Genomic DNA, 16099 nt, shown 5'->3' with positions numbered 1-16099 from the left:
AAATTTTTTTCTCAGCCAGAACCATCTCCCAGACGTGGTGATTCTGAATATATCTTCAGTTAGCGCGATTGAGTGACAAATCAGGGCGAAAAGCGAGCACAAACAAACACACACACACACAAGATTAGCCAAATTATAGTATAGATATAGATAGAAGCAAACACTGTTGAACATTACATTAGTATATTGACTATTGAATGTAATAACACAGGAAAAGGAATTCAGTGTAAGAATTGGTATCCCGACCTAGAGTACACTGGATGTAGGGCACTATATGTAAATGCACAATTATGAGTGCAAAATATTATAACACGGGAAAGGTAGTTTTTAGATAGAAGCCCTGTTCATACTTAAACAAATTACATATGTGAGTGCATTTTTGTTACACATCTTGTAGACATGTAGTCATAATATACAAACTGAGTATGGGCAAATTTACGTAACTGGAGTTGTCATAATATAGAATATTACTGTACTCTGCATGTTTCACATAAGTTGTGCTTATTGGGTGTACAGTGGATAGACTATTGGATAGCAGATGGTAAATATTATGTTGATTTCAGTGTACACACCAACCACGTACGTACTCACTTTAACGACTACAGACAACAGATCACCCACCTATCGGTAAGCTGTCATTGACGACTAGATCAGAGCACTCAGTCAGAGGCAGATGTGAGGCAAGTCCACTCATCGCTTTTAAGTCACGGTCAAAGTTAATAAAAACCTTCATGCGCTGCGAAAGCTCTCTGTATCTATCCCACATGGGTTGTGGCTCCCAGCCTTTAAGATGTAACTGGAAAATTGAATTCAGATTCGATCACACGAATTGACAGAAGCCATATCCATAACCTGCAGGAACTACAGGAATGCCTTGCCTCAGGTCTGCACCTTGAAACATAGAGGTACATTCTCCCCCTGTTTATTTAATTCTCATAATATTGTCATGTGTTGCAATGCACGCACGCACTCGCAGGCACAAACACATGCATGAACGCACACACACACATGCACGCGCACGCACGCACGCACGCACGCACGCACGCACGCACACACACAGACACGCATGCACGCACGCACACACTCACGCTCACACACACGGGGTTCTCCCCAGGCTTAAATGTTGGGTCCAAAGTGCCTTCAAAGCTCCGACATGCGTAATTTACAGCAGTTTACTATTGACAATCGCAACACGGTCATGGTGTTTTCAGAGGTTGATGTATACGTTTCTGAAATAATAGAGTTTGCCTATGTATTGGGGTCACTTATGGCAGGTGTATATAATTTCAACTGGTACAACTCCTCCCAGGCTTTCCCCCATTCGTCCATAAATGACATGCCTTCCGAAATTCCGGGGGAGGACATTGATATACAAATGATATGTTCAAGGTATGGCCTTTAATTATACACAACCGAATTATTAAAAAACAATAGCAGCAATAAGTTAAAACATACTATGGCTTCCAATCTCTTGTTGCTGACTTGCTGCATGAGTATATGTGAAAGCTCCTGCAATTGTAGCTGACTTTGATTGCATATTCCACTCTGTATCTCCTGCTGATCTGTGTCAGAGGGACTCATCATCTCAGCATTGCAGGCTAAGTGTTTAATACCTTTTGGTGAAAGCACGATGGTCTATAACGAAAAGAAAAAACTCAGTCACATTTAAAAAATGCATTGAAGTGAGGCCAATTTATTTAATGTTTATCGATTAAAAAAGACCAGAAGTCTTTATTCTGTAGTGCGAATTGGATCAAATGATGTGCCACTAAAACGGACTGGCCAGCATGCGACCTATTTGCCCGGCATGATTGACAGGCAGCTCAAACCAATCACTGTTTTGAAATGATGTTCTAAACACAATACTTAGCAACTAATATTTTGCCAAATACACATGAAAAACCACATACAGGTAGTTCTCGAATCAGCGACCTATATTAGCAAGGTGGGCATCTCGTTTGTCATTTGGGTAGTAATAGGTCAACAACAAGTCCCACGAGATTTAATGACAATTATAATTTAATAGCTTGTCACGATGTATTATATCACTATTAGTATAATTTATATATTATGGGTGTGAATGTGAGCATATTTTATTTCGATAGAAGCAATCAATGAAAAGTTTTTTTTAACATTATTATTACTATTACTATTAGGTGGTTTGCATCTATGCAGAAGGCAGGTAGATGGTCTCACTTTTATCATCTTGGCAAGTTCTAGGTCTGTGATGGTGGACAGGGACGACTCGTTCCCTGTCGGCTGGAGGAGCACAAGCAAAGGCTCCAGCTCAGTGGCATACTCGGACAGAAATGCTGGATCTCCCAGCAGCTGGTAAAACAGAGCTGCAAATCGAAACATTCGCCACCATCAGTGAAGGGAACAACCTTATAGTCACCAAGCTGTGTAAACATGCACAGATAACGTTTCTGTGTTGCCGGTGTTGATAGTACATTTCAGGGTTCTGCCCACGGTGGGCGGCGGTGGGCGGGTGTGCCCAGCACTCGCGGTTGCCGCCCGGCACTATATATCTCCGCCCGGCACAAATTTTTGATATAAAAAAAAGAAAAGAAAAAAAAGTGATAAATATGGGCTTTTTATTGGACAGAAATTGCAGGAAATTGAGTTTCAGACTATCAAAAATCAAAAATTTTCAGGGGGGGCATGCCCCCGGACCCCCCTAGATTGGCTTCGCGCCTACGGCGCTTGCATCTTGAAGTCGCAACTGGATGCGCCCGGCACTAAAAAATCCTGGGCAGAACCCTGCATTTGTATATCAAATGTACATATTGACTTAATAGATATCGCAAAAAAACATGTTACTTATCGTCAGATGGCTAGAGATAGAAAGTCAGAAAAACAATTACTATGTACAGTCCGACCTCCTTTATCCGGCCACGTCGGGACCGGCACCCATCCGGATATGGGATTTGGCCGGATATGAGAGTTATGCTCAAACACAGCATTTCTATGCAGTTCAGTAGGGGTTATGCATGTGATAATGTATTTACTCGTTGCTACAATTGATTATTTGTAACAAACTGTCATGTCTTATGGTTTATATGAAATGGAAATAAAATGAAATAAAACAGAAATTTTACCACTTCGGTTTATGTTTGTTTATTTTGTGCTGAGATCTAGGGCTGTAACGATCGATACACTCGCGACGTTGTATGCCTAGGGCTGTTACATGTGCGCGGCAGCGGCGCCTTTGATTGAAGTACGGGGCTCGATCGATTGCGAGTGCGTAGCGAGGTAGCGCGTTTCGCTAACGTCCGCTAGTAAAAGTTGTTCGTTAATGAACGAAAGTTGTCCGGAGGCATAGCGGACAACACACACACGCACGCACACACGCACACACACATTTTTGTTCATTCATATAGTATACAATGTATATATCTTTTATTCCTTGGTAGTTTTTACAGCATCAACAAGTGAGTATGTATTCGTCAAATATTCGTATTAATATGGGCGTATATTTATACATGTACATGTACATGGGCGTTTGCTCTTATGGTAAGTGTGTTTGTTTTGTGCATGTGATAGCTGTGCGCTCTTACGATAATCAATGTGTACATCGCGCGAGAATCATTGGTACATCGCCCGAGTTTTGAGCGAGCTTTGAGCGAGATTTCTAGGTGGAAATGAATGAAAAAACAGAGAACATACACTGCGATATCGCGGCCGGTTAATAGAGATTTCCGGATAATGGATGGCCGGATAAAAGGGGTTGCACTGTACACTCAAAGTGTTAGCAATCACCTAAGTAAAACAGAAACCTCACTATAAAGGACACTGTTGGGATTTACCTTGAGTGGAAGTCACACAGCAAAACCACATCTATATAAATGATACTTTTGCAGTATCCCTTGAATTACCATGATGTCTAGGTTTGACAGTTTATGTAAAAATTAATCAAAACCAAATAACCATAGTGGCTGCACACCATGTCTATAAGGTTGACAAGATATGTGTTGTTTAGTTATTACCAACAAGTAAGGCACCAGTACCTGGCTGACGTCTCTCTGCATGTGTGCTCTGGCTAGATTCTGTATCTATGCTGCGACTCCATCGGTGGTGGCCACCAGAGGTTAGTCCCTCGAAAATACTGTGCATGTCAGAGTTTCTTCTTAGAAACAACAGTTTGTACACCTGAGAACATTTACAGACAAACCTGCATTAGCCATTACCTCAATGTAACAGACAGGTATCTATAAGGAAAACTTTTATGGTTTTCCTTAAGCGTGTGGCAGTTGCACAGTGAAACCAACGCTATACAAGAGAGAGCTGTCTATAAAGGACACTTTTGTCAATTTCCCTTGAATGATCCAGATGCACAGGTTTTTCTATACTTGAAAAAAATTCTATACTCAAAGCAAATCCATCAGATATATATGCTACAGTTGACCCAATCCTTGATACACACCATTGTTTTCGTAAAGCATGTAATTTTTGCTCAAAATCGTCTTACTCCAAAAATCAGTGAGATTTTAGTAGGAACGTCTCGGTTTAGCTTCTACTATTAGGAAATAATTGAATGAGAAATTTTAGCAACCGTTGGTGTGAACAGGCCTCTATGGCAAGATCATTATCAAAACAATTTTTATGGCCCAAGAAGTCTCTAACCACAAACAAAAGCATTTACCACAGTAATTTGTGTACAAATTTGGTGTGTGCATCTGCATTTATTTAATCTGGCATTGTACACACACGTATGACGCCGTACTTTCATAGCCATAGAGAACAAAAAAAAACTTCCCCACGCTTTGTACAGAGAGACAATGTGACACCTCAGTACACATAATCTGTGTATTTTAGTCACTCAAAAATCAATAAAAATTCAAAACCAATTAAAATTTTACAAAGTAACATTTATGTGATGAAATTGATTTTATGAATTATTTTATCAATATTTGGAATCATTTAATAAAGTTATTTTAGAATAAATATGTTTGTTATGTAAAACGACACTGATCTAGATCTTTAGTGACATGAGCTCGTTGAAGCGCGACGCGTCTCTTTATTAGTACACACAAACCGATGATACTCCATGTCTCTCTGATTAATCTATGTTATAGCACGCCCGTCAATGACACATTGGCTATCGGCGAAGTTGTCACTACGTCGCGGATTCGTCGTACATGTTGAAAGTCGCACACCTATGTCAAATACAATAGAGAGAAAAGAAGACAAGAGATAGTTATAAATAATTCAATTAAATGCTCTGTGTAGAGAGTGGCAGCAAAACGTGAAAGGTTCAACATTCGCCACTGTCTCACGATCCCCTTACACAATGTCTTTGCCAGATAGTTTTTAATCCAATGGCTTTTTCACATCCACTCACGTATTCGAAGGTATGGAGTAGTGGATGAGAATAGCAAGATAAGCATGAATTGAAACAACCGAAAGCGAGAATTCATATCACACTTACATAAATATAACAAGCATCTGCCAACAATTAACATGGCCTTTTGAAGAGCGAGTTGTATCAATTGCTCCTCAAATGATCTTCCGGAGTAAGTCCGCCGTATGCCAACATCTCTTCATCGCTTGAAGCCAGGATCAAAGAAGTTGGCGTGCGTTGTACACTATCGAGACTAATGGAACAGTGCCCTGGTAGATCCTAAAATCAAGCACGCGCAAGAAGAGTTTTTGAAGAATTCTTCATCTGCTATTTGTGACAGATCCCTCGCCCGTCTAGCCGCAAAGTTATTCAGTTTTTGAGAATTAACAGAGTAAGAAATCGTAATCTGTATGTTTGTATACGACCTTTACAGCACGCCGGCACAGCACATTTACCACATTATAACGTTTTTGTATGCACTAATGTAATGCTCTACGCAAGATATCACAATGATAACCACCTGACTTCAACAGCACCTTGATGAAATTTTCGAAACCCTCATTGAATTAACAGCGCACACTGCTCGCCTCGCTTGGAGTGCACACATGTCGCATAACAGCAGCGGAGATCGCACAATACAACATTAGCTGAACCACCCTGTATGGCAACTAGGCTTTACAAGTCAAGGATGCCATAATAACTCTTAATATTGAATTGAGTGTTGCCCAGTACGTCTGCCTTAGGGAAGCAGCGAACATCATATTCATCTAGCTGTCCTTATCACAGAACGCTTGGGCCACTCCCACATAGCCAGCGACGAGGGATAGAGCGATGTGCATAATATGGACCTAGACATCACCGAAGCATGATCCAAGCGAATACATAACATCTCATTGATTAACATCACCAAAATATAGTCGATCCTCATCTCTCCTACATCATCCTAACTCATTCTACTCTGAACTCACCATTCGACACTCTTCATGCTTTTTCCCACACAACTTCACTCTACTTCACTCACAACACCCACCATTCCCTCGTTTCGCTCGCCTACACACTCACTCACTCAAAGACCACCTCCCTCGCTTGCCTCTCCTCTACACACTCAATACACTCAAAATCACCCACAGTCAGCACATAACCACACTCGCTCGCTCGCTCGCTCACCTTACTTCCTCCTCACCCACCAACCTCCCATCGTCGCGCGCCGTCTCACTCACTCAACCAGTCACCCTCTCTCACTCACTACACTTACTATGCTCTCTCGCTCCGCCTGCCGGTCGCTCTCGCTCTCTCTCCTTCTCTATCTTCTCTCTCTCTCTCTCTTCTTTCTCTCTCTCTCTCTCTCTCTCTCTCTCTCTCTCGTCATCTCTCTCTCTCTCTCTCAACTCTCTACTCTCTCTCTCTGCTTCTCCATCTCCTCCGCATCTCCTCTCTTTGCTTCTTCATTCTCCCTCTCCATTTCCCTCTCCCTGTGCTTCCTTCATCTCCTTCCCTCTGCTCTCCATCTCTGCTCCCTCCTGCTTCTCATTCTCCAACTCTCCATCGCTTCCTCTCCTCTGCTGCTCCTATCTACCAGTCTTAATATTCACTCTTCTACTTGCCACTCTCCTCTTCGCTTCTTATCTCCTCTTCTGTTTTTCTACATCTCTTCCCTCCAACCTCATCTATCACTCCTCTCTGCTTTCTCATCTCCCTCTCAAGTCTTCAACTTCTCTCCTTCTTATCTTCCCTCTCCTATCCTACTTTCCCATGATCACTCTCCCCCCCCATCCACTCCCACTCTCTCCCATGATTCATCCTAATTAGCCCATTCTTCCTAGCCCACTCTAATGTAGTCTAGCCATCGAAACGCCAGCGTGAGTGATGCAAACTATTATTGCTATATTATAAAATGGCTCGATATTTTAGCTGCATCATCTTGTCAAACGTCAACGTGACACCGCCGTTGTTCTATTTCTATAATGCAAGCCAAACGACTGTCAAAAAACGCGCGCATAACAAATTATATTGCCGCTCGCCGATTATTTACAATTAACATAAGCATTCAAACTGGAAAATTTTCGACATGTTAAGACTTTACTATTGAATTTTCTAGCACCTTATTTATCTAGATCTTACTGTTAATTTATATAGTGGATTCAAATTTTAATCAACTTGTAAATGTTTATTTTGACTTCCGGGACTGCGTATAAATATTTCGAATTTATAACCATTACTATTTAATTTTCTTAGACTAGCTATTCGATCAAACTGCTTTATCTAGCATCATCTGTTAATTGTCGTCGTCGGTGAAGCAATATTACTAACACTGTCAAATGTGTTGTCTCTTGACGTTTCGAATTGAAAATAATTTTCCGTGATCTTGGACCTACTATATTATTCTTTAATTAATTGCGTGTGATAAGAAAACAATAACGCACTTGGCGGGCCTGTGTGCATCAAATTGGTAATGCAGAGCGCGCTCGGCTATCTTTAGACTGCTGCGCCAGGCCGCACAGTCTAAAGACACTCGTGCCACCGCCCCTCTGCATTTAACCGCCGCACCACTGATTTTTATCACCATCACGTCGATAAAAAATCGACTCGAGTCACTGTCCGATTAAAATCGCCACTTGTGCAGCACCCGGCCGCAATACAACCGCTCTGTCAGCGAAATACCACTGTCAATAACTGTACGTGACTGTTTCATAACACACCACGGCAGCTTCCAAATATTGATAAGTGTTCATAAATCAGGCATTTTATTGGTTAAATCAAAACTGCTTGCCGCGAAGCTACCATCAGCACAGTGCCGGCCACCACGTTTTTTTTTAAGCGATGCTTCAGCGACCTTGAGGCCAACAAATATTCAAACATGTTTGATATTTCTAGCGACGAGTTTCTGGGGACGTCAAAACTCACGCGTGACGCCGCGGCAGCCGCACACTGGCCATTCTCGCGCATGTGCGTTGCTGCACCTCAGATCGCCTTACTGTCTATAAAAAATCGCCACTGTCTGCGCCGCCATTATCTAATGACACCCGGCCCGTGCATATCTGACGTATACTATACACGCGTCAGGGTGTGATGCTATAGTCGGGTGCTTCGCTCGCTGCGTTAGCATGCCTGCGTGACAATGCATCATGCGTGTATCCACTAGTCCTTGTTAATCACAACATCATGAACAAATTCTCGCACGAGATATTGCCATATAGCAGATCTAATACATCAGTTTCTTAACAACTAACACACTACTCGCTCACGAATCTAATCTGTTCAGAATCTTACAGATCGCATATAATAACTTATCAAGATTAGATCAAGTGGACCATGCTTTGATAAACTCGCAAGCCATGGACAGTGCCTACTAGTTATTTGAATAGACTATCCAATTCATCGCCATGACTCACATCAATAAAACCTACTCTAATAAGAGTACATATAATAATATATAATCAAACGATCAATTAAAAACCTTGTTAATCAGAATTCTATTTCTGATTATTGAGTAATTACCATATTTATATAGTGAGATGTGCCTTGTGTGTGTGTGTGTTCCTGATGTGTGTGAATGTGCTGTGTGTGTGTGTGTGTGTGTGTTTCGTGTCCAAACTATATGTATGTGCTGTATAGGTGTATTTATAAATGGTATATGGATTGAAATGTGTCGCTCCAAAATATTGTAGAACTAATAATTTTGATACCATCAAGAGCAGATAAAGAAGCTTCTTTATCTGCTCTTGATACCATGTATGTAATGATGTATGTGCAACATCTGGAAATAAAAATAAAAAATAAAAAACTTCCACCAAAAAAAAAAAAACTATTTATGATTTCAATTTTTAATTATCCAGTTAACACTGATTGCTGATTCTTAATAGCTAAATAATTATAAAATATCATGATATCAAATATCAAATATCATTTTTACTCAGGAGTGAGTAAAAACAAAGTTGTTTGTTTGCTTTTATTCACTCCTGAACATATATAATTTTGCAAGCATGTCATGCAAAGTTATCTTTTTGTGACTATTATTACAATGTGAACATATTCAATTATACTCAGCAGTAACAGTAAACCAGGAATATGAAATCCCCATTGCTACATGTGCGAGACAATATAGATAGGTATGTCAGGAAAAACATTTATGGGATTGATTTATGTACATCACACAACTGAATGCGAAACCCTCATTTACACTGCAGTAATAGCATAAACACATCTATGCAGTATACAGGTAATCTATCAAATGGGCATATGTACAGTCCAGAGTTATTCCTGGTACAATGCATATAGATATCTATATATGTATACAATGTATCAGGGGCTGAAAATAGTGGTTTTTGCTCGCAGGTCCGGGACTTTTCAGTAATATTTTTGGAAGGTCCGATGAAAGATTTGGAAGGTCCAAATATGTAACGTTTGTTTGGCTAATAGATTGTTTGGTAACAGTGGGTCCTTTTTTTGATACACAATTAAACTTAAACAAACTCACGTTTGCCCTCGTTTGATACATGTGTCATCTGCAGGCATTCCAAGTTACTCGGACGAGCGACGAGTTACTTCCGGTATGCTGAAACTACGCGTGCATTCGCGTTAACTTCCGTTATAAACAACCATGCTACTAACGTTGCAGCATACGCTATCAGTACATGTAATTTCGATCAGATTTTCGGTAAATTTGACTCTTATACTTGGTATGTTTCATCGTGAATATTAAATATGACACTATAGATGTCGACAGTGACCAATAATCGATCTACTTTCGCTTTATTTCTTTGCAATTTGCAATAGTTTAATGATGTTTTATTTGATGAAAGTGGGGTACTGTAAATTATTGATAGGTCCGATGGACTTTCTGCTTGGAAATTGCGAAGGTCCGAGCATGAAATCGGCAGGTCCCAGACCTCAGACTTGCCTTATTTTCAGCCCCTGTGTATATATATACAATTTTCGTTATGGGGATACAGTACAGGCTAACAGATACTCTATGCAAGCACTACTAACAACACATCAAATAATAATGCAACTTCTGTGTATCCTGCTGATACGAGTCTGTACCATTCAACACAGTGTACAGGGTGTGCAAACATTCGCAGCTCTCTTCGTGCGACATTGTAGTGTAGCTGGATAATGTGTACACGCCACACGTGTGTTTATTCTGAAGCTTTGCCCTTATATGGAAGATAATAATTGATTCTTTCATTAGATGTGGTGTACCTGCATGCGGGCACTAACCATTTTCCCTCACCAGGGGAAATGTGATGCTGCCTCATACGTTTGTCGGCCGGTTTAGAACCAACAATATAACAATTCTTCATAAAGGTTTGATTCATGTTTAATTCATGTCCATGTGTGACGTGACAGACTCTAACAAGTGACGATTAAGGAAAACTCAGTCTAATAAATGTGAGCATGTGTGCGTGTGTCTGTATGTGCATGCATGTGCGTCCAGGTGTGTGTATATTTATGTGTATATGTGTAGGTGTGTGCATGCCTATATGTGTGTGCACGCACATGTGTACCTGTGTACATGTGCATTGAACTCACTTGATAAAATTGGATATGCTGGCTGCTTCTTGCGAATGGCCATCAAAATGAAGACCAGCACCAGTGGAATAAACACCTCAAATATCACAACAAACTGTAAAACAAAGAAACAAATAAACAACAGATTATTTCTTGATGCTACCGCTATTACTTCGTAACTACTACAGATAAATTATACTTGAAATAAATCAACAATGTATCTTGAAGGGTTTTTAAAATGTGAAAGTTGTTCAAAGCTCAGTGTGGTAAATTCATTTGCCTCTAGTACAGTCAGAGCTTTGTTATAAATAGGAGACCTCTAGAGAATGGACACCTCTATAAACGACCAGTTCTGGTGGTCCTTACGAGTAGCACATACAGTCTACAGTATACTACCTCACCCAGGACGTTTTGGGTGTTTCCCTCGAGTGACCCTAATATACGTGTTTTACTGTAGTTGTACACAATGTATGGAGTAGAAAACACAATTTCTTGCAAATACACCTCAAATTAGGCCGGGCTTCCTTCCTATAGAGGGAAATGAACCATGGTGGACTGAGGAGCCAGGATACATCATGCACATGCAAATAAGGTCAACATTATCGAGTTGCAGTTCATCAAAGGCTTGCGGCTAGATAGAATGTGTGTTTGTAGAAATTGCTAGAAATTTTAGTTGGTTCATCACTTTCCAGTAGCATAAAAGTTTTTTTTATACAGCCAACTAAATTTATGTTTGATATGAACTTAAATGTTACACATGTTTATCCACATGTTCACACAATACTATGGAGTTATTATATATCAATATACACCTTCCATGATGCACACATACTATACACTGTAATAACTAATAGTTCAGATACATTAAAGCTTTTAAAAGCCGTTTAAACACCCCAAAACACGAAACCCATTACGATTTACGATACTTCAGACTTCAGAATTTCTGACATTAGCATCAAAACGCAAATTCGTTCATCTTCATACATTGAGATAAACACTTAAAGCAATGGGAATTCTTGAAAAACACAATTACTAATACCATAGACTAAGAATAACAATACACGACACACATAATATCGCCAGTAATTAAATCTGTTACCGGATATGCATTACTGCCATCTGGCATTACAGGGGTAGAAATTAACTTTTGAACACGCGAGTCCAACCGTCAAAAAGAGGGAGTCCGCAGCAAAATGAAGGAGTCCGCAATCTGAGGTTCAAAATTAAAGATATTAACAATAACGCATGTGCTTATTTTTCAGATTCATGCAGTTGCATGTCTGCCAAATTTTCTTTGGACATTAGCTGAAAAAATACGGTAATTCCGCGAGGCCATGCTCCGGAACAAACTAGTTAGTATGGCAGAATTTTCAGGGAGTCACACGGACTCCTGCATATGTCATTTCAGGGAGTCCGAGAGTAAATCAGGGAGTATTTGACTCCACCACAAACAAAAGCATTTACCACAGTAATTTGTGTACAAATTTGGTGTGTGCATCTGCATTGTTTAATCTGGCATTGTACACACACGTATGACTCACGTACTTTCCTAGCCTAGAGGAACAAAAAAAACATTCCCCACAGCTTCTGTACAGAGAGACAATGTTACAGCTCAGTACACATATCTGTGTAATTTTAGCACTCAAAAAAATCAATAAAAATTCAAAACGCAATTAAAATTTTACCAAATTAACATTTTGTGAAATTGATTTTATGAACTTTTTTTTATCAATTATTGGAATCATTTAATAAAGTTATTTTATGAATAAAGATTTTGTTATGAAAACCACACTGATCTAGAATCTTTAGTTGACATGAGTGTGAGCGGACAGGTCTCTGTGATTAGTACACACACCTGCATGACATCCACGTCTCTCTGCATTAATCTATGTATAGCACGCGCGTCCAATGACAGGTTGGCTACGGCGAAGTTTTCTACTACGTCGGGATCGGTGAACAAGCTTGAAAGTCGCACACCTATGCAAAAATACACATGAGAGAGAAAGACAGACAAAGATAGTTTAAATAAATCCTATTAAATCGCTCTGGTAGAGAGCTGGCAGCTAAACGTGCAAGTTCACAATTCCCACTGGCTCAGCGATCGCTTACAAAATTTCTTTGCAGAGTTTTTCATCCAATGGCTTTTTCACATCCACTCACAGTATTTCGAAGGGGAGTGGGAGTAGGGGGAGATAGCAAGAAAGCATAATTGAAACAACCGAGCGAATTCCATCACACTCTACATAATATAACAACGCATGCAACAATACCATGTGCCTTTTGAAGGCGATCGTGTATCAAGATTGGATCCTCAATGATGCTTCGGTAAGTCCCCGGTATCTGCCACATCTCTTCAGGCGTGAAGCCAGGATCAAAGAAGTTGGCGTGCGTTGCTACACTATCGAGATATGACAGTGCCTGGTAGATCCTGAAAATGCAAGGGCCGCAAGAACGTTTTTTGAGAATTTCATCTTCTTGTGACCGATTTCCTCGCCGTCTAGCCGCAAGTTATCAGTTTGAGAAATCTAACAGACGTAAGAAATCGCATCTGTACGTTGTACGACCTTTACAGAGGCCGGAGCAGATTTCCACATTATAAGTTTTTGTTGAGTAATAATGCTGTCGCAACGCATTCAAATGTACCACCTGAACTTCACAGCATTGAAATTTTGAACCTATTGATTAACGCGAATGCCCTCGCTTGGTGCACACATGTGCAGCAACAGAGGGAGATGCGAAATAACATAGCTGAACACCCTGTATGGCAACTAGCTTTACAGTCAGGTGTAATAATAAACTCTGTAATATTAATTGAGTGTTTCAGTACGTTGCGTTGGGGAAATGCAGGAATCCATATTCATCTAGCTGTCCCTTATCACAGAACGCTTGGAGCACTCCCACCATGCCAGACGAGGGTAGAGGGTGTGCATAATAATGACCTGAAATAACGAAATGTCCAGAGGAAATAACATCTATTGATTAATCAACAATATGTCTATCTGATCATTTATCATCACTAACTCATTCATATCTGCAACCCTCACCCTTCGACATTCTTCATCCTCTTTTCCCCACACACTCACTCACTCACTCAAACACCCACCCTCCCTCGCTTGCTCGCTCACACACTCACTCACTCAAACACCCACCCTCCCTCGCTTGCTCGCTCACACACTCACTCACTCAAACACCCACCCAGGCACCCACCCACCATCGCTCGCTCGCTCGCTCACTTACTCACTCACTCACCCACCCAACCTCCCTCGCTCGCTCGCTCGCTCACTCACTCACTCAGTCACCCTCTCTCACTCACTCACTTACTCACTCGCTCTCTCGCTCGCGCGGTCGCTCTCGCTCTCTCTCTCTCTCTCTCTCTCTCTCTCTCTCTCTCTCTCTCTCTCTCTCTCTCTCTCTCTCCTCTCTCTCTCTCTCTCTCTCTCTCATCTCTCTCTCTCTCTGCTTCTCCATCTCCCTCGCCATCTCCCTCTCCCTCTGCTTCTTCATCTCCCTCTCCATCTCCCTCTCCCTCTGCTTCTTCATCTCCCTCTCCCTCTGCTTCTCCATCTCCCTCTCCCTCTGCTTCTCCATCTCCCTCTCCATCTCCCTCTCCCTCTGCTGCTCCATCTCCGTCTTAATCTCTTCACCTGCCTGTCTACTTCGCCATCTCCCTCTTCGTCTCTTCATCTCCCTCTCTGTTTTTCTATCTCCTTCTCCACCTCTCTATCTCCCTCTCTGTTTCTCCATCTCCCTCTCAGTCTCTCCATCTCTCTCTCCGTTTCTTTATCTCCCTCTCCGTTTCTCCACTTTCACCATGATCATCCTCCGTCACTCCCACCTCTCTCCATGGTTCTCCTAAGTACTCCCCATTCTCTCCTAGCCCATCTAATGGAGCCTAGCAACGAAACGCGCGTAGTGATGAAACTATTATTGCTATATTATAAAATGGCTCGGATATTTTATGCATCATCATTGGTCAAAACGCGTCACGTGACACGCCGTTGTTATTGTTATAATGCACGCCAAACCGTGCAAAAAAGCGCGCAAAAAAAGTTATATTGCACGCTCGCGATTATTTGCATTAATTAAGCATCAAACTGAAATTTTCGAGATGTAGATTTACTATTGATTTTCTAGACTATTTATCTAGACTTACTGTTAAATTGTTATAGTGTGTGTCACAATTTAATCAACTGTAAATGTTTGATTTTGACTTTCGGGACTGGTATAAATTTTCGAGATTTAGCCTTACTATTTATTTTCTAGACTAGCTATTTATCTAAACTGTTTATCTAGACATACTGTTAATTGTGTGTGAAGCAATTTACTAAACTGTAAATGTGTTTGTTTTGACGTTCGGAATTGAAATAAATTTTCGTGATCTAGACTTACTATTTATTTTTAATTAATTGTGTGTGTAAAACAGATAACGCTTGGCCTGTTGTGGCGATCAATGTAAGTGCAGCGCGGCGCTCGTATCTTTATGACTGGTGCGCGACGGCGCACCAGTCTAAAGACACCTCGTGCCGCTCTGCATTTAAGCCCGGCGCACACGTGGCGATTTTATCGACAGTACCGTCGATAAAATGCGACGGGTACTGTCGATAAAACATCGCCACGTGTGCGCCACCCGGCCGACAATTCAACCGTCTGTCAGCGACATACCACTGTATGAAACTGTACGTGACCTGTTTCAAACCACACACACGGGCGCTGCCAATATTTGATTCACGTGCTTCAAATCATGCATTTGATTGTTAATCCAAAACTGTTGCCGGGATCCATCGCCAGTGCGGCGCACACGTAGCGATTGTTCAGGCACTGGGGCAACAAAATATCAAACATAGTTTGATATTCTACGCGACGAGTTTCTGGCGTCAAAAATCGGTGACGCCGGCAGCGCACAACGGTGGCGATTTCTCGGCGATTTTGTTGCTGGCAACAGAATCGCCGTACTGTCGATAAAAATCGCCACGTGTGCGCCGGGCTTTACACTAATGCACGCCGGCCCGTGCATTATCTGTATACTATTACACGGTGTGGGTGTGTGTGTATGTGTGCGTGCTTGCGCGCGGTGTGCCATGCCTGCGTGCATGCATATGCGTGTATGTGTGCATTGTTATGACAGACATCATGAACATATTTTGGAGATATGCACATGCAGATATACATCAGTTTCTACAATAACCTACACTCGCTCACAAATAATCTGTTCAGAATCTTCAGATGATAAATAACTTATCAAGATAA

The 16099-nt window shown here is 41.2% G+C and overlaps 1 protein-coding gene across 1 annotated transcript in view; it reads right to left on the bottom strand.

The window, feature by feature from the left end:
* Positions 1-16099, bottom strand: part of LOC106807484 (ATP-binding cassette sub-family A member 2-like) — a gene marked incomplete at its 3' end in the record, with an annotated part of 32621 nt that overhangs the window by 6549 nt on the left and 9973 nt on the right. The window contains 7 exon segments of the mRNA XM_014809816.1: positions 622-796; positions 1456-1635; positions 2197-2342; positions 4008-4149; positions 12708-12829; positions 13123-13280; positions 13680-13791. Of these exon segments, the coding sequence (XP_014665302.1) occupies positions 622-796; positions 1456-1635; positions 2197-2342; positions 4008-4149; positions 12708-12829; positions 13123-13280; positions 13680-13791 (1035 nt within the window).

Source organism: Priapulus caudatus, unplaced genomic scaffold (assembly GCF_000485595.1).
Source record: "Priapulus caudatus unplaced genomic scaffold, Priapulus_caudatus-5.0.1 Scaffold218, whole genome shotgun sequence".
Lineage (NCBI taxonomy): Eukaryota > Metazoa > Priapulida > Priapulimorpha > Priapulimorphida > Priapulidae > Priapulus > Priapulus caudatus.
The sequence above is the reverse complement of the archived record's forward strand: the minus strand, read 5'-3'. Positions and strand labels throughout refer to the sequence as shown.